The sequence below is a fragment of the Nesoenas mayeri genome, assembly GCF_963082525.1.
Source record: "Nesoenas mayeri genome assembly, chromosome: 4".
Classification (NCBI taxonomy): domain Eukaryota; kingdom Metazoa; phylum Chordata; class Aves; order Columbiformes; family Columbidae; genus Nesoenas; species Nesoenas mayeri.
The window spans coordinates 52412355-52439424 of record NC_137540.1 but is presented as its reverse complement, the minus strand read 5'-3'; the positions used below and the strand labels follow the sequence as shown (position 1 = coordinate 52439424).

The following is a 27070-nucleotide window of genomic DNA, read 5'->3' as shown; positions in this document are numbered from 1 at the left end:
TCCTGCCCCATGACCCTGCCGTTCTCCCTCTGCCTGTCCCCCTTCACTCCTGCCTCTGCATCTACCCTCTGATACTTCAAGTCATTGCCCAAAGGGCTGGGAAGTTAGAACTTTACAAAGAGAAGTTAATTGTCCTTTTTTTCAGAGGGTTTAACACTTTTTTAAACTTAGATTGTGCAGAATCACCTTAAATAATTTGGTGAGGGTTTCACTAATAAGGGTTTTCACAAAAAATACAGTCTAGAAAATACCAGCCCAACCCTAGTCAGTATTGCAACATTACAGGCACCTGAAAGCGTCCTTTTATAATGTAAATATTTTGCAACTGTTTCTGATGGTGGCACCAGCCTGCGGTCAGACCTGTCTTGCTTCACAGCCCAGCAGAAGGGGTTTGCCATGCTGGGTGTTTGTCACCCTAATTCCTCTACAAATTATTTGGAGTCGGGATTTTCTAAAGCATTTAAGAAAATGGGACATTCAGCCATCACTGAAATTTGAATTAAAATGGGATTTAAACTTCACCACTTGAAAATCCAGGTCTTATGATTGCAGATGGGTACTTTCTCTGAACAGTCTTTCTATCTAGCCAGCATATAAATATATGTGGTTATATTTTGAGGTGAAAATGATTTAGATTGTATTCATAGTTTAATTCTTCATAATCTTTCACTGTGCTTGCTGGTGCTTCATACCAAACAAGGATTTAACATAAAAGACAACACTCTAGCCTTTTATAGAAATATAGGTCTAAAACTTTTATATATATATATTTATATATATATATAGAGAGAGAGAGAGCCAGTTGTGACAGGTGTCACACTGACATAATGCCTATATAGAAAGAGAGAGATTAACCAGAGACCAACTTTTATTGTTCATTTTTATGCAACAGAACAAATGGAACTGGAGGTATGTAGTAATAAAACAAATATTCAAATTAGAATTAACACCTGAAATAGTAAACTGTAGGTAACAAATGTCTTTATAATTAAAAAATATTGACTGTTTAAAAAATTCTCTAAGATTTTATATTCTTTAAAAGAAATGTGTGTTGCCACATAGAAAACAATTCACACATCCTATAGAAATAGTCACAAAAACATTACTAGTCTATATTACACTATGCACTTTTTTTTTTTTTACAATATCTGGTAAAGGTCTATCCTTAGCTTGTACTTACTCTACACAGTACAATCATCATTAGAAAGTATTCATAGAATTAACTACACCATAACAATAAAAATATCAGGATTAATGGTTTTTTAATCACAGTTTCTCCACAAATATTTGTCATAGAAAATATAGCGAAGGCATGTTGGCACAGATGGGAGTGCGGTACTGCTACACAAAGTTTGAGAGAAGGCGGATACATAAATGACAGTAAGATTAAAGAGTATGGAAGGATAAGACAAGAATCTCTATCCTCCTGGGACTTTCTGGAGTGACATGATAGATAGCAGTTTCCTTCTGTCGCAAGCCGGCTGTCGACATCCAGAGCTGGGAAGGGATGTGCTGATTTAGAAAGCACACCGCTTAAATGCGGGTATCTCGCTCTGCGGGGGCTTACGTGCTATCCCTTATTTCAGGTCCTGTACTATTACACCTAACATCTTGTGGATATTTAGACACTTCAATGTGTATGAATGTAAAATGTCTCATGAACAAATTAATCAAAATAAGCTGTTGTGGAAGGTTTGGGTTTTTTTTTTTAATGAAATGAGTGTGTCAAGAGTCGAGTGGCCATGGTGGTAATTAAAAACAAAGACAACTGAGAAAAGTTGTTGTGCTCTGTTATTTTAAAACCAAACATGAACAAAAAAAGATGAACTGGTGTCTGCTAATGCTTGTCTGTGACTACAATTCACATCACTGGCCAGTGCACACAAGCAACTAAGGGCAGAGTTTTGTAAAGAAAGGTCCAAACCTGCAAAGCCATTTCTAGTGCTAAAGTGGCTTTCAGGATGAAACTACACATTTGGTTATTTTGCACAATATGAGAGTAGAGGATTGTGAGTGGTTCCAGGAGGCTGGCTACATGTGTTACACTAAAAATAAAGCTAGGCTTACTAGTAAGTTCAGCAAATCTTCAAGTTATTAAGTGAGAGAGGTCTGTCCAGTCCAGTAATTCTGTTCTGTGACTGTTAAAAATGAAGTATTTGTATTTTTGACCTCATACAATTAAACATTTAAAAGGAAACCATCACAATGTTTACAAAAATACAGCATGATACATATTGCTGTGGACAAATTTACAGTATAATGTCGACTCACATTCTGACATGTTTTACCAAGTAGTACTGGCAAGTGTCACCACATTAAAGACAGACCAGCAAGACTTACACCATCTGAGCAATGTAACATCTTCTATTATAGTTCCTTTTTTTAAAAAAAGTGTAAGTTCAACACTGAAAAGCTACTATAGGATTATCTGTACCGTGACATTTCTATACACTGAGTTTCTTTGCCAGAGGCCACCACGCAACATTGACTGTTCAGAGCCGGTCACCTCCTGCCTGTGGTGAGGGATGGTGTCCCAAACCCCTGGGCTTGGTGAGGTCCAGTGTGACTAAACTGCTCATTCACTTTTAGAAAATAAATGAGTTATTCTGGGTCAACTGAGTGCCTTTCAACCACCTTTTAAAAAATCACCAGAAATAAAAATAATCAAGAGGTATTGGACATTTAAGGGCCCGAAGCCTATACTGGCTGACTGAGGTCCCGTCTACTGTGGTGCACGGTGGAGCCCATGTCCCGGGACACCCTGCAGGTTGGCTGTGAGAGACCGGTCACAAGCACAAGCAAAAAGGAGGCAGATGTTGGGAAGAAACCATCGTGTGGGCGAGCCAGACTTGGGAAGACTGCCTCAGCCCTCCGTCACCAGGCCGCAGCTAGTGGAGCACTTCACCCCATGGGGACCTTCCTCATCTTTGAGAAAGGGGTTGGGTGTCTCCTGCCTGGTGCATGGGGAGAAGGTCGGGAAGGAGAGAAGGGCGAAAGGAGCAATTAGTAGCTTCTCTTGGCTAGGAAAGCTGGGGAGTATGAGTGTTCAGGAGAGTCAATGCTGATGAGGTAGCACTAAGGATGGTTAAAAGCAAAGTGAACTTTCTTTCCAAAAAAACAGTTCCCTGTACCCATTAGAAGGGAAATGTTGACTCAAGGAGAGCTGGTTCGGGCTGTGAAGGACACCAGCACCGGCCTGAGCGACCAGACAGGGGTAAGGAGATGGAAACATCCTGATGTGGAAAGGAAAGGGTTTAGTTTCTTTGGCATTGTGTGTTTCTGGAGTGCATCAAATTGGAGGGACAATGGAGTCCTAAGCCTTTAAAATTAAAGGTTTTCAGTGGACTGATTTGTTTTTTAAAGCTCTAATCGGCTTCCAGTGTTGTGTGCCATTATGAATTCTGCTGTAGCACATCAGAATTTTTCTTGCAGCTATTACTTGGGACCTTGTGTTTACTTACAACAGAAGATTAAATTAGGTGCTTCTTACCCAGCCCCTCCCTGAATGCAACTCTGAGCATCTGACTGTTAAGACCAGCACATTGCCTCATCTATTTGAAGAAATGGATATATAACGCAAATGAAAGCAAAACCAAGAAAAGGCAATTTAAAGCCTCTAAAGCTACATAATACGGCTGCAGGATAGGAACAGACAAAGGAAAACCTTTATTCTGAAATGGCAATTTGTTTTTAGCAATCTTGTTTTAATGAAAATTGTCATGATCAACTCTAATCCCCTAGAAATCTAGATAAATATAGTGTCTATCTGATATACAAAGCAATTTTTATCTATTAGAAGTGCCTGTTATTGTTCTGGGTCTTTGAAGGATTCTGCTGTTGACGAGTGCTGCTGTTTTACCCGGGAAGCTTAATTTCCTGGCAGAGTTGGCTTAAGGAAGTCCTTGCATTTTCCATTTTGTGTGATATTTTAAGGTAGCATTTATAATTATCTTATTTTCTGTTAGGAAGTGGGAGACCACTTCTTTTTTTGTTATAAGCGCGCAGACTTGTTCTTACATCTACTACTCAAGGAAAGCAAATAGTACCTAGCTGTTCTGGGTCCAGACTTGGGTTTGTTATCAATAGGCAGACAAGAGAGTAGCTGCTGTTTATTTTGACATTTTTATAGTTTAAAATGACCTTTCCTCTAGAACTAGATCAAATGAGCTGCAATTTCCTTTTGAGAGTGCTATGAAGGATTTGCAAATAATAGGCACTGAGAAGTTCCACACAGCAGGTCTGGAAGTGAATTTCTTTTTGTTAACTGGGACATGGTAGGATGAAGAAGCTGAAATGTAAGCAGTGTGTGTTCAAACATGCTTTGGACTCTTAAATGACAGCAGGATAAGTATGTTTAACAAACAGTCTCTCCTAAATTAAGTGGCTGCTACTGTTGTATGAGGATCTTCTCACTGCCATCAATCACCAGATCCATCTTGCATACCTCTATTGAAGACTTCGTCCTGTGATCCTGGGTGGTCAGTCCCTTCGTAATACGAATTCCCATTGTGAAGGAAAGTCCCCACGGCACGCCCTTGACGAGCATGTCCTACGGCGTCGCTGAATACCTTGTTTATTTGCTCTTCGGATGGCATCCACCAGTCCGGGTTGGAAGTGCAATGCATCCTAATGAACTCTGCAGGAAAACATGCATGGATAAAAAACAACTTGTCTTTGTGGAACTTGCTACCACCCAGGTGTCTAAAGCTGATGGGAAACAAGAAAGGGGCATTACTGCTCTATTTAAGCAGGAGTAAAGCCTTATGAGGGATGTCATGATAATGCCACTTGGACCTATTTTCTTTCTGTACAAGTGTGTTTCTCCACATGCAGCGTATTTTGTTATACCTGAGCTATGTGATACATGGGACCTGGAGGTAAAGTCCCTTCTTGTGGAAATAAAAAGAACTAATTCGAAGAGGCGGTTGTGATTCAGCATGTGCAAAACATGTGGGAGTTAACATGAACCAGGATGTACTTCATTTGCAACCTGTTGTGTATTTGTACCTTAAGGTGATTACTCTCATGGATCTTTATGATCTCCCTCTGCTGGCTGCTTCAACATCTGCAGGCTGCAGTAGCCCACAGCCTGTCACTACCATTATTTTTCAGTTTGGTGCTCCTTTCTGTTTGGAATATCTTTCATTTTAAGTCCTGCTCTTTCCCTCTTCCTGAATCTGACACCTGTTTTTCAGAGACTAAATTTCCCTTAGAAATAGCTAAATGAGATGAGAGGGCTAATTTGGGGAGCTTTGCAATAGTTTTCAATGCAGGAGAAAATGAATTGTACTGCATGTAATTTGGCTATTTAAGTAGCTGCTGCTTCCACATATAGCTATTTGTATGTGATGATTGCATTTTTTACATTTATTTTTTTCAGATTCTTTGACATGTAATAGGCTAAGCTTGCAGAAGGCACCTTACCAATTCTGGAGTTGTAACTGCTAGACACAGCTCAAATAGGTGTATTTGGACTTTGAAATGTCCAAATACGATTTTAAATGTGAGGGCACCTTATTATATATATTGAATACACTGTAACTCATATGGAAACTGAGCTTCTTATTTATTCTGTAACATTAGTTATTCCCTCATATGGTATTGTGTGTCCCAGGATATTTTTAAATTCTGTTTTCTACTGTTGACAAGCCAACAGCACAGTAAGTGGCGTAAGGTAACTTCATTGCTGTCACCACATCTCGAGGCAATGGAATGCAGTGCTTTTACGTGAGTGCCCGTGCCTGCAAGCTATCTCATCTGTTGGACAATGAGGACGTGATTTTTGCAAAGCTCCTCCAGCAGTGTGTCTGCAAAACTGATAGCTATCTTGGTTTTTAAATTCATTTCCCTGGAAATCCACACAGGCAACAGTAATCCCTACCTAGTTATGTTCACGTGAGGCTCTGCAGACTGGTGTTTTTCTCAGAGAAATGGTTACCCGCTATATAAAGGTGTAATGCTATAACTTAAGTATGCCAGGTTGTTTTAAAGCTGATTCCAGATATCAGTCAGTTGCAGGAATCTATTAAAAATATCTATAGATGTTTAAACTACTCTGAGTGCAGGGACAGAAGCAGTTTGTCCTCCGTGTTATGGTGAGGCGGCATAACGGGATGTGCTAAAAATTAGTCAGACGCTTGTTGCCTCGGCTTGCAAATGGGTAAGCACCAGTGGCCAACTCTGGCACTGGAGAAAGTTGTCACATTCCCACCCACGCACGGAAGGCCAAAGGGAGAGCTGTCTACTCTGCCTTCTTAACTCATCCTTAGATACTTAATGTTTTGGTTCCCTCCTCAAGTTCCTGAAAGTTAAGGAAACTGGCCTTTCTCCTTCTCGAAAGGAGTGCTCCACACATGCTCTATGTCCAGGACACCAGAAAGGAGAGTGACCATAAGCAAAAGTCCATCTACAGGTGAATTTACTGATAGTCCTGGTGGGAGGCAGGGAAAAGAAATTGGAACATATGGGTATTATCACTCTGCTGGTGCATAAATCACTAGATGAAATTTAAAGTAGTTTAGTAAAGAGTTAATGCATTTGTATTCAGCCTTCAGTTTCCAGGAGAACTTCTGGGAGCCTCAATCTTGCTCCAGACCTCTGTGCAGCATGATGTGCAACAGACTTGCCCTTCTCTTAAGCTCTGACTGGTCTAGTAGAGCATCATAGAACAGGTTATCAGGCTCCTTCGTAGTAAAAAAGAGCCTCTTTGCCTAATTTGGCTGTATGTAAAATCTGAGTTCATTACCTGGTTACATCAGTGTACCCCAAGTCTTATTTACTTGGCCTTGTTGGGTTCTTCTGTCCTAGATCGGAAGAGGCTCTGTCTGATGCATGTAACAGCTTTGGACTCCACTTGGATAACTAAAGGTATTTTTATCACTGACTGACCAAAATATAGCTTTTTACACTGTACTGATTAGTAGAATGTTCTCAAAGTCCGTTCAACCAAAATTCTGTGTGTGTGCTCACAAAATACTATAAAGTTAACTATGAGTTAATTGAAGAAATTATAAGCATATGCATTTCTAAAATGCAAATGCTACTACAAACGTGTTTTTAATTGGCCTTTAAAAAGTCCTGTTCTGTATGTTTCATTATAACGCTCAGTATCAGGCCTTTTGAACAATTTCAGGAAACCAAAGCATGAACTGCCATAACAGATAATTATTCTCAGTCTGGACCTTTTCTCTGTATTGTCCAACATCCTGGCCCTCTGGCATTGTGAAATGCTTGCAAAAACTCTGCCTCCTTTTCTGCTAAACATCAAGGAAGGTTGTTCCCTAAATTTTTCAGTCAATGGTGCATCAGTACTCAAAAAAAAAGTTAAATCCTTGACAATGCATTGGTATACAGTTTGTACGTAATTAACCAGTAGATGTTATTTGCCCTACAAAATATTCAAACCTATTCTGAAACTCAGTTAGCTTTTAACTCCAATGATGCACTGTGGCCTTGAGTGCCCTACGCTCACTACACATTAGGCTCTAAATATTCCTTTGGTTAGTTTTGCTGTGTATCAGTGTCAAAGAATGCCCTGTTAGTTTATTTTAAAAGAGCGTTATTAGGATTGTCTGATTCTCTTTCTTTTTCAAGTATATCAGTGTGTTGTTGTGCCCTTGTATTTGTCTCTTATTTTAAATAAGCAGTGCTATTTCTTCCCATTAAAAAGTAGTGCACATATATAATACATACATATGGTTATGTATGTATAAAATAAAAAACAAAACCAACAACACAGGGGGTTTCTGGCGGTTTGTCACCGGCCTGTGAAACCCTTTCTAGTTCTGCAACTGTCAGCTAAACGCTTCTACTGAGGCAGAGCCAATGTGGTGAAATGAGATCACATATGGTGGACACTGAGCGAAAAGATGCAGTACCTCTGAGACATGTTACTTTAACTGGATCCAGAGGACGTCTTTCAGGACCTGTCTCTCCTGACTGCACTGACCTTTTCCTTTTTCCAAGGCCGCATGAGTACTTAAGCTCATCGGTTGTGAAAACAAATCTGATGAGATAGCGAAGGAGCCGTCGTCCATCTTTCTTGGAGGAATTTACAGCCTCATCCCACTGTTTACTAGTGATGTAGACGGGGTAGTTGTTCAGCAACTGCTTGCTCCCCTGAAAAAGTGAAATATTTTCATTGCTTATTTTACAAGGCAAATAAGTAAAGATGTCAGTTGCAATAAAAAATACCCTTTTAAACTAGCTGCAATACTGACAGCGAAACACATCCTGAAGTGAACACATAATTGCTCTTACTGTGAATAAGTACTTTTAAAGTTACATTTCAATTTTCTAGGAACTTGCATTTGGTGAGGTACGAGGACTACTTTTTGAGAGGTGGCTATTGATAATTTCCACTTTAACAAGTAGGTTAAAAAGAATTAAGAACCAGTAACTAGCTATACTATTTAAGTATAACCTTTCTTCTTAGTCTGTTAAAATGCATAAGAAGGGTCTTTGAAGAGTGTGATCAAATGGATCACTTCATTGCAGCTGACAGTTTACTTTAGAGGTGACTCTTTTGGTCTATTTTTATAATAAATTTATTACTTCTGTAGAACACACCTGAAACTTGACAGCAGTTATGTTACTGTGAAAAATATAAAGAAAATAAATAAAGGAACTGTGAAAACTAAAAGCTTCATTATTATTAATGAACGCCATATTAACTCAAATTATAGATTTACAGAAATGCCACCATGTCAGCTGGAAAAAAATTCTGCTTTTAACCTTCATAACTTGTGTGCTTCAATATTCCAACATTGAAAGAATGCTGTGGGGCTAATTTGGGGAATTCCTGTAATCCACACACATTTATAAGCCCTCTTCGGTCAATTGTACCTAAATTGTATCTAATTCTTGTTGCCCATAAAATGCTATAGTTCAGGATTACCCAATTAACATAAAATGGTATTGCTAATACACTTGAAATAATTGAAGTACACAAAAAACCTAAACCACACCCTCCTAGAGACTCATGCACTTTTGCAGCTATACCTCTTTATTAAATCATGTAAATCTGGAGGCCCAATTAGTAAAACATTTGCATAGCCCCTAGCTTAGACAGGAGCTCACTGTTATCTAGGAAAAACAAGGGTCTGAGGCTCAACAGAGGTGATCATCCACATGCTGCACTTATGGGCAACTGTTACAAATTTCTCCTCCTTGGTTCCAGATATTTGATATCTTAAAACTATTTTAAGGAATACCCTTGCCTCCTTTCCTGTATTTATTAGAGCACCCTGGCAGCCAGCTTGGGAGCATCTTTGAAGTTTTTCCTCAGGTTATTTGCTTTTAATTTTTTTGCAAGTTTGATGAATATGTGGAAGGTTGAATTTAGTGAAGACTGTGATGAGAGTGACTCAGGGTACCACCACCTCCCAGTGGGGACAGCATCACTGGGAGCTGAGCCTCTGTGACTGTCTGCTACTTGCTTGCCTCGGTGCAAACTGCTGACAAAGGCAGCTACAAGCAAATCTAAACCCCTGCAAAGGAAGCCAAAATATAGAGGAGATGGGCTCTGTCTGTCTGATGGGCCCCTCCCCTTCTCCCCAAACATCTCAACCCTCCAGCTTGTAAATCCAAGCTTGTAACCCTTAAAAGAAAGACCCTTCACCTACAGCCCAACTCTGTCTATAATCTGAGGCTTTCTCTTTGCACTTTGCTTGTCTCCTCCTGCCACTGCAAAAGAGCCAGGGTCAATTCACCCCTCTCTGCTCATGACACAAGAACCTGCTTTAATTTTGCTGGGTACACGTACCCCTGGGAAGCCAACAGTATGGCTGGGGAGCTCTGCTGTGGAAAGAACTTTTCTTCCATCCAGCCCAGCTCCTCGTCCTCTGCCAACGTGGAAAGGGGGTTGGGGAAGGAGGAAGAGCAGGGGGGCAGCATGGGAAGCTCTTTGGGGGTGTGATGCTCTTATGCTGAAGCAACTGTGACTGCTCCATCTCAGGGGGAGTGAATGCTAGTATTTCCTTGCCTTGTTCGATCACAGAGGCAATACACTGGACCATCTGATCCCTACAGTGGTACTGATTTTTTTTCAGCAGCTAGCTCAGCATCTCTTATATATAATTATTTTCCTACCTGAGACTCCTGAAACCTACTTTTTTCCCTATTAAAAAACTGCAGTGAGGCAAGGACTTTCCTACTGATAACAGTGCAAAGAACAAGCTGCAGCTAACTCCGTAGGCACTGCCTTGCTTTGGAGCCTTGGCAGGCAGGAGGAACACAATGCAAACCAGCAATGTAATGTAAGGCTACAGGCTTGCTCTTGTGTGTTAGGGATGGATGCTCACGTGTGGCTTTGCTAAATAGCAAGCTATCCTAGAAGTCACCTCCGTGTTTAAATGTTTTGCACTGATGGAAATAGGGTTCAGAAAAGCCCATCATCTAAATTTCATGAGAGCTCACATTACTGTTAACTGAGGAGACAGCAGTAAATTTTGTGTAATTTCCTCAGTCCCAATTTTATTCTACTTCTCTCTTATTTCCCCTGAAATTTAGGATATTTTTCCTTCTTCTGCAAAGGCATGAGTCTGTGTTATACTACTCTGTTAACTGATTACTGGGTTCCTGCTACAGATACAATTTCATTACATTCTCTGAAAGTAAAACACTTCTGGGCAAAAGATTCTCAGTAAATATATGATGCAGTTTGGTGTGTCCAGCAGTCATTAAACTAAAACAAATAGAAAACCTTCCAAAAATTAAATAAGACAATCGTGAAGGAATAACCAAAGTACAAATGCATTCATGCTGTATTTGTACATGATTAAGCTCATGAATAAAATATTAGCATCTATGTATTTAATTGAATAAATATTCTGTCACATCATGACAAGCTATTTCATGGGGGATGTTACAGAAAAGCCTCATTTTTTACAGTGCTTGAAAATTTTAGTTAAGCAAAAGAGCATTAGAAAAAGGAAAATGAAGCCTTGGAATATATTTGAGCAATAACAGCTGATGTCATATATAAATATGAATACTGAATGGAGGAGCAAAGTGATGCACATCCTGAATTGCTGCAAAGCAACTTCAGTGAAACTACAGTAAGCTGGACTATGAGAGGCTTGCACTACGTATCATTTATGTGCAAAGGGAGGTCAGACGAGACCTATCTTCCCTCTTCTGATTCTGTTTGCATGAATAACAGGTAGTGACATGTATACACTACATATACAAAAATGTGTAGCAAGAGCCTCAAATACAGACAGTCTAAAATAGAAAAGTCTCAACAAAAATCACTTCATTTGATGCATTTTTACAAGCCTGGATAGAAACACAGTGGAGCCTGTGTTATGCTAGAGCTGATAGAGAAATCTATACATCTATCTTATAGAGAAGGGGAGGACTTACATTTCCTGCTTTTGCACTGCACTGCTTTTAAACACAACATAATTACGAAAATCCCCAAACTCTATATCAAGTACAAAATTGTCAACACTCAACATTTTGTTTGGGATGCTTGCTGAAAACCAAGAGCACTCCAAAGACTTGCAGAAGTCTATATTTGGGTCTGTCTGCAAAGTGAAGGAAACGTGTATTTTAGAGTTAACTATTGCAGGGCTGCGTGAGAGCTACACTAAGTGTATAAACATGTGTCCATACACACGACACGTTGGTGCCCCCAAGCATGGGCTGCAGCCTCTGTGCACCCACAGCCACCGCGGCGGCCACCGTCAATCAGCCAGCTCTGGTTCTTACCAGGCCAGCCCCAGCCTAAAGTGCACCCATAAAAGTGAGAAAAATTCTCCAAGCAAGGCAAGTGCAGCTGGTGCTGATGGAAGGAGATACATTCTGCTCAGTAAAATTCATCCTAGATTATACTAGTGGCGAGTCTACTCCATTTGGGGGATTACTGTAGCTAAGAACAACACTTTAATAATAGGTTTTACCTTTTTTAAATTATGTTTTTACTACTAAATATATTCTTCCAGCACCCGCTGATTTATTTGCCTACATGTTTTCAATGAATTGTCAAACATACAGAGATGTAGCTCATCTTCACTGTATACTACCTCAGTCGGATGGTCTGTTGGCTGTGGTACCATAAGCTGGTTGTGATGCTGAAGTACAGTCTTCAAATAATCTAAAACAGTCTGGCAGGGCACTGCACAAAACAAATTGCAATTACTGTATATTAGCTATCTAGCACAAAATAGAACAACAATATTATATCAAGCAGTGTTCTTCAGGATCTGTTTTGTACATCTGTGAGATTTATTTCAAATAGGAAATACTTCTCATTTTGATTTGTGCAGTCATTTCGTTCAATAAATATACGACAGATGTTGTATTTCCTATGTTGAGATCTCTGATATTGCTTTTATTTTCTGCCCACTAGCTTTCGAAGGTTATTTTCCTAGTTTGAAATTATAATTATTACAAATACAAATTAGGTCAGCACTAATGATAATAAGAAAAAAAAAATCTGTAAATATTGTAAACAGCCCAAACCATACAAAGGAGAAAACATTTCTTGGACCTAAATCATGTACTGATTAACATGTAAATATGCTCAAATGTTTTTGAAACCACAGTCTGATTAACTATACTGAACAGATTTAATGATTCATATACTTTAATTTCTTTTCCCTCCCTCCTCCCAAATTTGTTACAGAACTAGGTGTTAGGCAAATTGCTTTATTTCTCTTTCCCACAACCTCCCCCCCTTTCCATTCCCATCACTCTCATCCATTTCAGTAGTGGTATCAACGTCCTATTCCCTTCTGCTGAGGTGATAGGTTAATTAGGGATGATTCAATTACGGGTCTCTCTTAAGCAGATGCTGCCACATCCCTGATTAACTCTGGAGTATTTTTGAGATACAGTGCTTTTCTCCTGAGCCTGAAACACCATAGGAGAATTAAACAGATATTAACCCACCATTATGACTGATTCGTGCAAGACTAAATAAGCACAGTTTTTAAGGTACCTTATCACTCTCACATTTTGTATGGGTTGCTTTTGTAAAATATTCAGAGGTAATATTAGCTTCAGCTAAAATTCCTGAAAAAATATTTCAGTGTTCCTTTAAAAAAAAAAATCTTGGCATTTAGCCTTTACACCTGGAAAAATGTGGCATTTTAGGTTTTGTCTTAAGCTGGCAATCTGAAAGCAAGCACTGAAATCTCTGTGAATGTCTCAAGGCAGGATTTACATATATTCTGTACTCTTTCCTGTGCCCTGACACTGTGCAATAACTATGGTCCTGTCTAGGCAGACAGTGCAAAACACCTTTACTTTGTGCAAAACAGACCCTTTACTAAAGGCTAAGCAGTGTTACATACAGTACTCTACATACAGAAGTCATGCAAAGTGCCTCGCACAGAGAATAAAGTCCTGTGTCATTTCACTCCATGCTGACTCCTCCGTAAAGACAAGCCACCGTGTATTTACCCTTGCTCCATTTGATATATCACACTTTGCTGCAGGAGGTTATGCACTAGGCAGAAGTTAGGATTTCAAGTGACTTGTACCTGTTTAATTTCTCCAGTGACTTCACTGCTCATGGCCAGACCAGGGCAGTGTCTTGGTGATGTAGCTGCTACACAGTGATTCTGCCCAAGTACGTGAGCATGGATACTTTTTTTCCATAGGAAAAAAAACCCATGGATGATTTTAGAAAACATTTCAATTATGATAAAGTCAGAAGGGCAGTCAAGCTTAATAGTCCCACCAACTCGTTCTGTGGCCTTCCTGTAACGAGAGCTGTTCTATTCAGCATATAGCCACAATAAAAAACAAACAAGCAACCAATCAACCAACCAACCAAGTTCTCACATGGAATAAAGGAGAAAAATAACCACAGGTAATGGTTTATAATAGTACATTGGATATTCATAAGAAGGTGTGGCAAAAAAGGAATTGACTTTCTCCTGTGCCCCCATTTTTATACACAGGAAAGCATATGTGGAAAAAAGAAAATATTTCTTTTTCCATGTGGATGGGCTGAAGGATAAGATTGTATTTTGAGACCCTTTTCTTACACTGTCTGTTTGCTACTTGGCATGTCCAAAATGAGGATTAAACTAGGATTTCTCATGCAGAGGTTACTCACTGATTAAGTAGGTGTCCAAGAAAGAGGATCATGAAATCTCATCCTGAGCAGCACCAGAAACCCTGTGACAAGCTCAGCAAAACCTCCCATTTGGGTGGAAGTTACTGTGCGTACCGAGCATCTCCTGTGAGATCCTGGATCCCCTGTGAGGATGGAAGTGGCTCAATGGACTATTGTGCTACGATGGGTGATTGTATTACTGCTTGAAAGAAAAGATGCTCAATACTTGGACCTGGAGTACAGTTGAGTGATATTTGGGAAACTTGAGACACTTGCAAAGTGTCCCTTTCCTGCTCTATATATGCTACTTTTTATTTGGCAAGCTCACTAAGGACTTGGCTGCCAAAGCATCAGTGGTACCTGGAAGCTTTAGACTTCTTTGGTCCCCATGAAGCTGTCCTTAAAACAGTCTTTGAAGTTTGCACTTGCTTGTCTTGTTATCTCTATTAGCAAAAGTCCCTGGTGATGTCTTGATGGCTCTCAGCTGTACTTGGTACTATTACCTGTAATTATGTGAAACAATGTGGGGCCTGAAAGGGAACAGAATATAATGCATAAAAAAATTTCTAATTTTTAGGGGCTGATCTCACAGCAGGATGGTATTTTACCTACAGTAAGTAATTTCACTGCAGGCTATCTGAAAGATGTACTTACCTACGTTCCTCCAAAGGGATGAGGCACAAGCAAGAAGATACCAGGAAACCATTTAACCTGCTGTGTCCCTAGCAGATGAAGTACATCTCTACTTTAACTGTATTCTGCTAATAAAACGCTTCTCATTACTGGTGAGAAATACAAAGGTACTAAAAGCTGGAGGAAGCTTATACATACTTCTGTCTTCACAAAAGCACTCATGTTTCAACCACAACATTGTATGATTTTGTTTTCCTTCTAGTTACTGGAGGACTCTGAGCACTTTTGACTTGTAAAGCCACCATACATCACACTATCGGCTGTTGGTACAAATAACTTCAGCCCTTCAAACACCAGATGCTATTTACAAAGCCAGGCTGCTTGGGCTGCCACATTAACTAAAGCCTAAAGGAAGCCACAAACTGGGTAACACGAGGCTGAGAGTCAAAGCTTCAGTTTTGCTTCTCTGTCTTTCTGATGGCTCTACAAACATCCTTTCCACTGAGAGGTAAGAGGAACTGTTACCTCCAAACCCTGCAGCAAACATAACTTTGTGAGAGCCTGCAGCTCCCTGCTGTGAGTACAAATAATCATTTGAACCTACTAGCTTATTTATTTTGTATTTCTTTGACTCTGATGTGGTCTCTGGTGAGTTAAGAAGACCGTAACCCCGAGAGTGGATTCTCTGTGTGCTTATGCATGTATCCACTGACACCACCAACAGGGATCTGTGCCTACTGAAACCAACGGGAGAGATGCTCATGTAGAAACCACACTTGCTTGTCATAATTTAGTAGAAAGCCTGTGTGGAGGCAGTAATTTTCCTGCCCATTACGAAGAAGTTTCCATGGCCTTTAGTTTCTGAAAGTGCCAGTTTCTCAGAAAAGACACTGGAAGTGGCAAAGTAACCTGGCCTGCAGCGAGTGAAAGAAGAGTGCGATCTTTGCAGGAGCTGAAGGCGAGAAGGAGATGCTCCAGGGAACATGGTGTGCTGGGGAAGGCTGGCCTTGCTAAGATGCTAAGCAGTGACTAAGCAGGACATACACAAGAGGTAGCAGGTCTTTGTTGTTTATTGATCCAAGCTGTAAGACTTCGTTGTTATTCTAGGCATCTGTACGCTGTAGTAAGTGCTGCTTTGGCATAGCTTGTCACAGCTTTCTCTGCAGAGTATCCTAATTCCTAATAAACAGTTGAACGGTGTGGAGGCCACTGACTGTGCTGATGCCAAAAGCCAGAGTGTGATCCCTCAGTCTGACCTGCCACACGGTGCAGCAACTCCCCAGATTAAATCCTCTTTACATCAGCAGGTAAAACACAGTACAACTCAAGTCATCATTTCCTAGATGCAGATTCTACCATTGGTTTGTTGTTACAGTATGTACTAGTTCATTCTCAGAGACATTCACCTTCATTCAAGTCTGCATTTTGTTCAATTAGGTTTTATAAATTATCGGAAAAGAAACTGTAAAAGCCTGTTAGTGGTCAAATAATTTATCAGTCTTTTCTTTGCCGAACTCAACACTAATCTTCCTGAGATGCTGGGCTCATGCTAAAAACAGAGTCCCTACACCTACCTACACGTCTGGGCAGCCAAAGACCACACTCTGTGCTTCAGTACTCAGCCACCGCAGCCTCCAAAAGTCTTTCTCAATATCCATTTTCCAGGGGCTGAAACCAAGAACAGACCATGTTCTCTGTGCCTCAGTACATGTTAAAGCCACACCACGTTCGGCTGAGTCTGTCACCTCTCATGGTCTTCCTCATGCACTGCTGCCTCTGCACCACCCGCAAGCCGTGAGCAATGACTGTATGCTTTCTTTCACCAATGAAGTATTAAAAACACAGGCTGTGAGTTCCTCCAGAAATTCATCTGCATCATGGCCTGAATACAAATGCATCTGCATTTTTTAAATAACTTTTTAAAAAAATGTAATGTTATGTAACACCCTGAATATCTGCAATACCCTCATCAACCAAACTTTTCATCTCATCATAACCATAATTCGGCAAGATGTTGCCTGGTACTAACTATTATTCTCTTTTAGTACTCTATTAATCTAGCATCAGCTGTGCAATTACTTCATCTGGGAACAGGATCAGGCCAACGAGCTGACAATCATTTGGGACACCTTATGTGTCCTTTTTAAAGAAGAAAACATACAGTATTTGTGTCTTTCAGTCTTCTGGATCATCCCAAATATTCCAAAGCACAAAGAAAATCATAGTCAGAGCCCTCTTTGTCTACTACTGGTTTTGTTCTAGCTCGTGAAGTGAGTTGTCCAGATCTCATGATTCTGGCAACATCACACTTCGGTAGCAGCTGCCTAATGCTTTTGGTAAGAAGCTGATGGGCTCTTACGGACAAAAAGCTGGTGTGCCCAAGTAGTAGCTGCTCTCAGCGGCCTGTGCTGAGGCTCTCCTGGCGATGCCAGTCTCTAAAAGTGAGACTTCTGACTCTGCTCTTGAACCACTCTGTCTTACAACCTGAGCTGGGCTCAGCATGTCTTCAACATTTCTAAAAGGGCCAGCAATTCTGGCACTGACTAACAAGCTCTTAGGTTGTCCCTGACATTGGGAGAAGTTGTAGAAGACAGCCGAGGTTGCAGTCCCACCTGAAGCCACTACTGAATGCGTACTAACACCCAGAGTTATGCTGGAAATGGAAAATATTTCTACCTGGTTACCATCATCATTGTATGGTGGTGTGACTGCATCATTTTACTCCTCATGAATACCAGAACAGAAATATGCAATGAGAAGTCCTCTATTATTGGCATAACCCACTATCTCCATCTGGTAACGGCCTAATACTGTTATTATGACTCAATATTTGTCCTATAATTTGCCAAGGAAACCATATCTTCTCTACAGAGTGGAATTTTCCACAGATCCTAACCTTTGCTTTTACTCATCACCATCAACTTCCACTTTACTCCACTTGTTACGATCCTCACCGTTCCTTTGCTTTGCCTCTAAACTGGTTGTTTCTATAACCATTGTGAAAATTTTTCTCCCAGATACTCTTTCAGGGCCTTCAACAACATGCTTTAAACACTTCCCAATTACCAGCCGCTCTTTTTTTTTTAACCTTTGGCTCTGATAATTGTTTCCAACGGTTTACAAAGTGCCAAACCCATCTCTATTATTGGTTTAGGTTGGGGTTTTACTCATTACGTATGTTACTGAGCCACTCGTATTGGTATCTGTCAAAATGAAGGCTCATTCATTCTCCCTAAAATGCGATCTCCAGTGTAACAGACTCTGGAGCTGTTTCTGTTGCCAGAGTACAGTGTTATAAAGAGATGCCTGGGCTTGCTGTAAGTAAGGCATATCGCCAATGTAAATAAGGCATATCTCCAGCTTCTCCCAGGGCATCAGACAGCCCTCGCCAGAAGCGATACCTCACCCCTGGCTCAGCCGTGTCTCTACCCATGGTGGCCTTAGCCCCCATATGCAGACAATAAGAAATCTGGTTATTCTGTTAATTAATGAGATTTTGTGCTCTGTAGCTGACACTGGCTAGTATTCCTCCTGGTGTTTTCCACAGCAGAAGATGAATCCCTTAGCACTCAAGACTATTTACTTCTGACTCGCCAGCGAGGAGAAGGATTGGCAAGGGTGTACATCTGCACCCACCTCACTCAAACTGGCAGCTGTTAGTTAAGACTGGCTCAGCTTTGCAATGCATCCTCCTTTGCTTGACCTTGAGCAATTCTTCACTCTGAGTTCATTGCAGGGCATTTCTAAATTGATGCTCGACTGTCAAAAAGATGTAACAAATGATAGGGAAACTGCTGACGAACTAGATGGCAGTGTGAATTTCTTGTAACATTAACAGAGATGCCTTCTCTGCCTGAGATTTGGACAAGTGTGCAGTATAACACGACTTGGATCACTTTAGCTCATATGCTCATTTATTTCAATAGTCAGCTGAAAGCCAGCAAAATCTGCATGGACAGCCTGTGAAGACAAGTTGTTGGGGTGCGGTGAGCTGGAAGAAGAGCGAGGGGTGAGGAGAGATAGTGTTAGTAATGAGGAACTGATCTTGGTGCCCGAGACTCTGCAAATTTGGATGTTCATAATTAGATGGTAAAATAAAACCAGCATGCGTTCTTAATGAGAGCAGCCAGCAGAAAGCAGAAGAATTGGCATTACGTGCAGAAGGGTGTTAAGGATTGCCTAAACTGACCTCGTGCACCTGCCAAAAGCAGGGAAGAGAGAAAAAATTATAGCAAATATCCCATTACCTTTAAAATCCCTCTCAGTTGTGTTTTCCAAGTGGAGTGGAAAACCATTTTACTTCTGTTAATCTGCATCTGAAAAACGACTGTATTTCTTTCTGGTTTATTTTGCAAGAATATTTCTTCCAGAAATAAAGAAAGAATGTGCCACTTCCATACGGCCTTGGGATGTACGCCTCTGCCTGAACAACAGGAGATAAAACAAGGCAACTGTGCACCTCTCATTTAAGTGATGCTACCACATGCTCCTGTGGCTTTTATTTTTGTCTGCACTCCCTAACTTTTCTTCTGCGGAATAGAAAGTAACTCTTCTTGTTCTCCCTTTCAGCCATGATGTTTTCAGGACAGGGACATTCCCTTTAAACCTCTTCACACATTCATACTGCTGATAAAGCAACAGGGGAGCCCCCAGTGAGCAGGGATAGCAGTTTGTGTCACTAAAATGCTAAATACTGACCTGCAAAACACAAAGTTGAAATTAGGAAGTGCAGCTTTGCTAGGCTGAACGACCTGCCCTCCACAAAGCTCCCACCAGCTTTCTCCCCAAGGCAGGCAAAGAAACCTGCCTCCCCGAATTCTCACGGGTTTTTAAGCAGAAGCATGGAAAAAACAGCTAATTAAGCCCCAGTCTGCTGCAGCTATGTGTTCCAGTAAGTTTTTGTACTCAGACTGTTTTAGCAAACTAAGCGGGCACCCCCAAGCTGCCAGCAAAGGTGTGCCACAAATTCAAAGGGGTTCTCGTGCCAAACACTGGGCGACTGCACTCGAGGCTCCCTCTTCCCGAAGTAACTTCAACACTTTGAAGCTGAACAGCAGAACAAGGCCAGAGATCAGACCAAAACATCCAGAACATCAAAGGAAACCAAAGAAGTGGTTAAACGTGAACATCAAGAAAAAGGACAAAAAAGAAAGCACATGAAAAAGTGTTTGTCACAACCCTTGATGGCTGCTTTATCTACGCTGTGGCTGTGGTAGGCTCTTTGGAAATGCGATGCTCTGAAAGTATAAAGGAGACAGGATTTGTAGGGAAAAGTAATATCTTTTATTAGATTATCCGATATAGTCAGGAAAAAGAGTCAAGCCTTTGGCACACAAAACCTTCTAGAAAACTTGTCTGACTTTTTCAATTACATTGATGTTAACTCTATCTGCAGATCCCACTTTGCTTTGGCTGCTTCCAGCCACCATGAACATCTTCTCTGTAGGTTATCACCTCTCTACATTTGAGGGTTTTTTTCACCCTCATTCTTCCATCTTTCAGGGGAGTATTTTTTGCTGCCAAGCTTGTGAGGTAAGAATAATTACTGTATCACACACTGCTTTACTTTACTTACTTGTACCTTTTCACTACTTTCCAGCTGGTTGGACCCAAACCATATAGCAAAGCTGGGAGCACCTGGAGGCAAACCCTCACTCAAGACTCCTGGCCTTTGCTTTAACCATCTGGAAATATTTTCTCCGTTCTAGGCTGAAAGCTGTGAGAAGATCATACTGACAATAGCAAAGAAGAACTGCTTAATATCCTTAGATATTAGACGGTCTACACCCAGGTCTTACATGCAGTTTCACAAATAAGTCTTTAATTTTACTATTGGGAATGTATCAGAGCCCTAGTAATTTTCATACAGAGGAAAGAGATTAGGAAACATTTTTCTGCTCATATAGATAGATTACTTTGCTCTGTTCTTGACAGTCTCAAAACCCTGAAAAGACAATGACAATTTTGCCAAACTTCTTCCAGAAATTACTGAATCTTCCAGTGTTTTTAAACAAGACAAAAAAACCACACTGAACAAAAATGTTTCTCTTTTTTTTTTTTTTTTCAGTTGAACTGAAAATCTTCAAGTTAATGTCTTTGCCTTAAAAAAAAATTTGGGGAAAACTGCACAAATTGCAAGATGTCATATTGCTCTAAAACCAAACCACTGAAACATGAATTTTACTTCATTTATTTCATAGCTGAAACAATTAAGATTTCACACAAATTTAAGTATTGTTTCAGTCAAGTCAAATGGGTATTTTTTGAGATAAAAACACCCTAACAACCAAAGCATATACAATATTTCACCCATGTAATTGCTGTTCTCCAGTGGTGTCTGCCAAAGAGTCATGCTAGGCTAAGGGCAAAAAGAACCTACAGGACTAAAAGGTTTTTACAGCAACAGGGCAGAGTCTTGAAAACAGAAAAAAACTTATTTTCTCTGTTCAAAAGCTACAGGAGGATGTTTTGTGTAATATTCATTAAAAAAAAAAAAAAAAAAGAGGAAGAAATAAAAAGTTGTTGCCTTTACATCTGCTGAGAAAACACGCTTCTTCCCAGTTGTCTCTTTGTGAGCCATACAAATGGTGCTTTGCAGAGCTTGAGGCAGAGATGTACAGTGGTAACTATTTTTAGACCTCAAACTCTCATGGATTTTAAAAGGGGCTTTTGCATATGGAAAGTAAAAAAAAAAAAAAAAAAGCAAAGTATTTCAGGAAAAGGATAAAGTGATTCATAGACAGTTACAGAGCAGAAGGAAGGGTTGGTGCTTTTATCTGCTGCTGACAGAGTTGCTGGCGGGAGCCCCAGAGCCCATGGGGAGGGCACGGTGCACGTCTCCCCGCACCCCGCGGGCTCCCTGACCAGCCTCAGCGAGCAGCTCTGGCCTGGCTCCCCCAGGGATGAGAGGGAAATCACCTACATCAAAAATACGTGCTCTTTCAGTAGCCTGACGGGACAGCACGGCAGCCTCCATGCTCATCTGGCTGCCATCATCACAGCTGCTAACTGCCTTGCCTGGCCTGCCAGGTGCCCAGCGCGAGACACGTGGATGAGCAAGGAAGAAAGTTTGTGCTCTGAGATGCCTCTGATGTGATGGATGGTGGCAAACACCACTGAAACCCTCTGCAGAGAGCCTTCTGGCTCCTTCCTGAGTGGCAAAAAAAGCCTGCTCACAGAATGAGCATTGTGCCTGGTTACATACAGAGTTGGGTGTTTCAAGTCCCACAAAAATTTCTGCCAGCTTCTTTGGTAGCAGAAGCTCATTGGAGCAAAATCAGCACTGGAGGCAGAGACTTCGTTTAGATGTTTGATCAGCCTTTCTCAATGGTGGCTGTGGGACTGTTTGGGGAGCTCAGACCTCTGTCCTAACATGTAGCAAAATCTGAGGGCACCTTCTGTGGCTCTCAACACTTCCCCAAACACATAGGTCACTTCAGACCTATTTGTATATGTCACCCAGATGGCAGCAGATGCAGCTGCTGATGACTTTATGTTGGCTGATGAGGTCATACATCCTTGAACATTTATTTTATGTTTGTCTGCTTCCTTTGATATACCACTAACAAGGTGTTTGATTACTCCCAAGAGGTGAAAAAGGACTGTGTTTATGTATATTTCTCTCTCTTTTAGAATGTGATGAAGGGTAACTGTGATGACCCAGGCAAATACTGGCTGCTTAGCCTCACGTTAATCCTAGTAAAATACAGGCAATTGCAACAGGATTCAACTGACTAAGAGCTAAAGAACATGAATATAATTAATGCCAGTCAAAACGGTCTTATGGAAAGTGGATCTTGTCAAGACTAACCTGATTGTCGTTCTTTGATGAGATTATAGGTTTGCTTGAAAAAGTTGGGTTGAAGAGATGTACTATAACTAGACTCCTGAAGGACATTTAGCTTACTACCATGAGTTATCTGATTGCAGAAGCGGCAACACATAACATCAGTAGACTAGAGCACACACGGATTAAGAACCTGCTACAGACACCTTAAGTATTTGCCACTGGGGGAATCATCATGAACAGAGGTGTTTCTATCAAGGCTCATCAGGGACTGACAGCAGCCTCAATACCATTCAACATTTCTAACCAGGATCACAAAGCTAATTTAAAAACAACCAAAAAAATTCTGGATTATACAGAAAATTGGTGAACCAGCAACAGTGGGGAAAAAAGGGCAGCCAAAGCAATCTGTATCACTTAGTAAACGAATACAGCTGAATACAAAGTACATACGTGTAGAAATAAATGCACACAGAATGAGCAGCGCAGCTGCACAACCAATGGCCAAATGACTAGGGTGACTGCAGGTGGGAACAAAGAAATTACTCACCTTCACTTAGGCATGTATTTCCAGTGCCCAAGTTTCAAAGAAATGAGTAGGGGAAAGAACTACAAAAGGGTTTCAACTCATTTGAGGAATTTTAAACAACTCTGCTTAGATGGAAAGTCAGCTTTCAATCTGTAAGTACCTTAATCTGGAAAAAAAAGCACGCAGTCCTATATAGCACTTCATTTAGTGGAGCAAAGCACAAGTCAATGACTAGAAGCTGATTTCAGATAGCCAGGCAGGGAATTCAGCACACATTTTCACCAGTGTAATTCCACTGGAGCCAACTGTCAGAGTAAGAGGTAGAGCCACTGCTTACCAGAGTCTCCAACCCAGGACTGGAGGCCTTTCGAGATATTACTTGACCCAAATATAAATTACGCTTTAGCCAAAACTGAAAACATCACTGAGTTCAATACAGGTCATTGAATGAAAGCTGTAGGTGAGATTATAGACCCTAATGATAATTTTTGGTGTTATTCTACTGAAGCTAGGACCCAACAGGAGTCAAAGTCCACACAATTCCCTTGGTCACACAGTGTTTCTGTGTGATGTACAAACCACTACTGAATCCAGTGAGAGTGTGAGAGTTATGGAGACTCTAGATTTTGAGAGGGGTGGGGAAAGTATTGTAAAACTTTGGGTTTTCTCTGCACTGCACAATGTTGGTTATGGGATTTGCTGCTACTGCCAAGGGACCAATGCACAATAGAAAACCACAATGTAATACAAATAATTCATAATACATCACTGATAGCTGGGGAAAAGAATAATGAAAACTACTGCTTCCTTTTTTCTCGGACTTTGCAACTGTGCATCCATCTTTGGACAGTGGTTGGTCGCTGCAACCTTCCCTTCTGCATAGTTAGCAGCTTTGGAGTACTTTCTCTCTTGCAGCCCATGCAAAATGGCTTTCTCACTATTCAGGGATTAGTTCAGTGAACTTTGCATGGATCTACCCAAGGCATCTCAAACTTAGCTAGCAAAAGTGCAGCTCTGTAGCACTTACAGAGATTTCAGAAGTTGCTGTCTACTTATTTTCCTTTCTAAACTTCAGTTTGCTTTTAGTTGTATTATTTGGGGTCCATTTTTGCCTGTTTAAAGTTTAGAGGATAGGGGTCCAAGATACTTCATTCTCATCCAATATCAGTCTTCAAGTATGTCAGAGGAACTTAACAGTGAGAAGTCCTAAGTTTAAAGGGGCAAGAGAAGATTTTCCCAGAGGGTGTTTCAATTAGATGGTTTTCTGTCTGCTTTCTCTCCCCCAGTGGCAACCAGGTATTGCTGAACTGGAGAACTTGTTGCGAAACCTTTTTTCAGGTATTATTTGAAGATGAATGGGAGGAGATGTATTTATGCTTCTCACTCAACTACAAACAATTTAAGAGATAGATACTGTTTGAGGCAGAAGCCAGATCTATTTTGGATAGAAATATGGATGTAACTTTGAATAGTTTCTTGAAGTAACCAAAAAAAGGAGCCCAAAAAAATGAACTAGCTTTATAAACTGCAACAACACTTAAAGAATAATACAGATAATTAAGTATAAAAGCATATGTTTGAAATTGCCATGACAAATCACCTGATATTTGGGATTACAAGTACATTTCATCCTGAACACAGCTCACTAGTATAGGACTCACAATTTTTATGGATGAGTATAAGCAGATTTTCCAGTGGGCACAGCTAAACGAATTTTGGATGGAGACAAATTCCAGTGTTTGATTATTAGGACTGCGACCTTAAAAGACAACTCGAGCTTAAAACAGACTCCTTTCTAAACTGTTTCTATCAGTGAGTGACAATATTATATGGCAGAGGATTATTTACCTGGAATGCTCTCCAATTTTCTACGAAGTTCTTCATTTTCTTGTTGCAATGAAATTACCTCCTGCTCTAGCTCTTGACACCGAGGGCAGTAACCTTCTTCCTCTTCCTCCTCTTCCTCCTCTGGAAGTGTAGAAGATGATGGGTGACCATGTGATTCAGATGTTGCTGGAGATGTCCATCCACCTAAAGTGTGTACTGGAGAGGTTGAAAGTGGATCCACATCTGCCAAATGGCTAAAATCATTTACTGACGAGGTGTTCTGAGAAGGGAAGTTCCCAGAAAGCAAATAGTTCTGAAGGGAATCGGTAAAAACTCTCAGAAAGGCTGAGGTTTGTTGTTTCTTTTGCATATACTGCATCTCTATGTCTAAAATGTCTGACGTCTGACTATGGACCATTTTCCCAAGCTGACATTGCTCTTGTCTTTCACTATAATTTGGGTTTTCCTGCTTTATACACGAAATCATGGACTGAGAGTGATTGTTGTCCAGTAGTTTTCCACCACAATTTAAGAGACTTAGAACCCGGCTGCATTGTTGGGCAAAGGCATCCAGAATCATTCGACTCTCTGAAACAAAAGAAAAGATGAATCACAGAAACCTGATGCAAAAGGTTATACCAGGCAGTAGCAGCTAGATGAATGTACACAACCCTTTACAGTAGCATGCATTTTATTTCTGAACACATTAAAAATATGGCTTCTGCTTTAATACTTCTGCAACACTGTGATTTAAAACAATCCCGACTTTGCTTCTATTTTGAGAGTGCCCTTGTGCCCTTGCTGTTAATCAGAAATGCATTGTGATGATAGTCACTGCTTACTGCCATCTTCTTTCAGAGGGATTAAGACAGGAAAATGAGGAAGAAAATACAAATTCCATCCGATTTGCTACAAGTAAAAGTTTAAGTTGTTATTTCTCTGGAAGCCTGTTTCAAGCTGCTGGTGGGCTTTACCTGTACATTTTTGCAGGACTTTGCACTACAACTTCTTCCCATGCCCTGCTCCTCTCCAACAAGACTTCCAAGTGTTGTTTTTTCTCCTTTTCATCTTTACTGCTCTTGCATGACATTGGATGTGGGACACTTCCTGTGACCCACCCTCAGTTTTATGGACTTTGCTTCTGTTCCTCTTGGTTCCAGGATTGTGCAAGAACAACTCAAGAGTGATAAGCCCAAAACCCTCTTCTTACACCAAGGAAAGGTATAAAATGTACAATTTGAAGCTCCTGGGGTCAGAGGGGGAATTTGGTCCTGCTGACCTCCTGAGAGTTTGTGTGTAGGCCAATATCACACAGTGGAGAGCAGTGCAGGCTTCTTCAAGCTGCTCTGGACATAATCAGGAAACTCTGCTTGGGGCTGCGCAGCACTTTCTGGCAGCAGCAGCTCAGCTCTGGAAACAGGCTAAGGATGCCACCCTGCACCGAGTCAGCCTTGCCTCTAGTGACATGAGGTGTCACATATCAGGGAGCAATAGCGGCTACAGCCTAAACCTCTATAGTAGGACGGTTCATTTCTGAGTGTCTGTGTATGTAGAGTCAATCTGTTCTAACAATTCTCAGACCCAGATGGAAAATGACCAAGACATTTGGCTCTAATTGATGGTATGACTTCCTAGGTTCAACCCCAAAAATAATGCCTTTCACAAATTTCCTAGCTTATTCTTGGCTGAGTTCCTCTAGGTGCCTAAAATCATGCAGCTAGCATTTTGCAGGAGAAAACGTGAAAAAAAAAAAAAAGAAGGTAGATTTAAGTGCTGCCAAATTTGGAGAGCTCTTCTCAGGCAGGCTTGACTTTTAGAAAGTGACAAACGCATTGACTTTCGAAAAGCCAACCTGCTACAGATGCATGAGACTAAGCACCCCAGACTTTCATTTATGTTAACTTCATCACTAGAGATGAAAGCACAGCCTCATCACACTGATAATACATAAAGAACAGAAACATTCAGAATTCAGGCCTTTAAAAGGTGGCACTTCCCACAGTACTTCTCCACGATCCAAAAGACATACCTTCTGGTGGAAAATCTACTTCACACTGAGGTTAGTACAGCTGGCCTGAAGAATATTCGAAACAACACTAATTGGCATTTTCACCACTCTCCAGATCTCTGTAAAGAGGGCAGGGCTGAAGCAGCATACAAATGCTTTCCATCTCGAATGCAGCCCGAGGAGACCTCCCTGGCACTAACCCATGGATGTGACCTCCTG

At 40.8% G+C, this 27070-nt stretch overlaps 1 protein-coding gene across 1 annotated transcript in view; it reads right to left on the bottom strand.

Moving 5' to 3' along the window:
- Window positions 1-4348: 4348 nt before the first annotated feature.
- The window catches only part of BEND4 (BEN domain containing 4), a gene marked incomplete at its 5' end in the record, with an annotated part of 29777 nt that continues 7055 nt past the window's right edge, over window positions 4349-27070 (bottom strand). The window contains 4 exons of the mRNA XM_080344130.1: window positions 4349-4636; window positions 7878-8118; window positions 12027-12118; window positions 24865-25431. Coding sequence (XP_080200256.1) covers window positions 4419-4636; window positions 7878-8118; window positions 12027-12118; window positions 24865-25431 — 1118 coding nt within the window. The 3' untranslated portion in view covers window positions 4349-4418. The remainder of the gene's footprint in view (window positions 4637-7877; window positions 8119-12026; window positions 12119-24864; window positions 25432-27070) is intronic.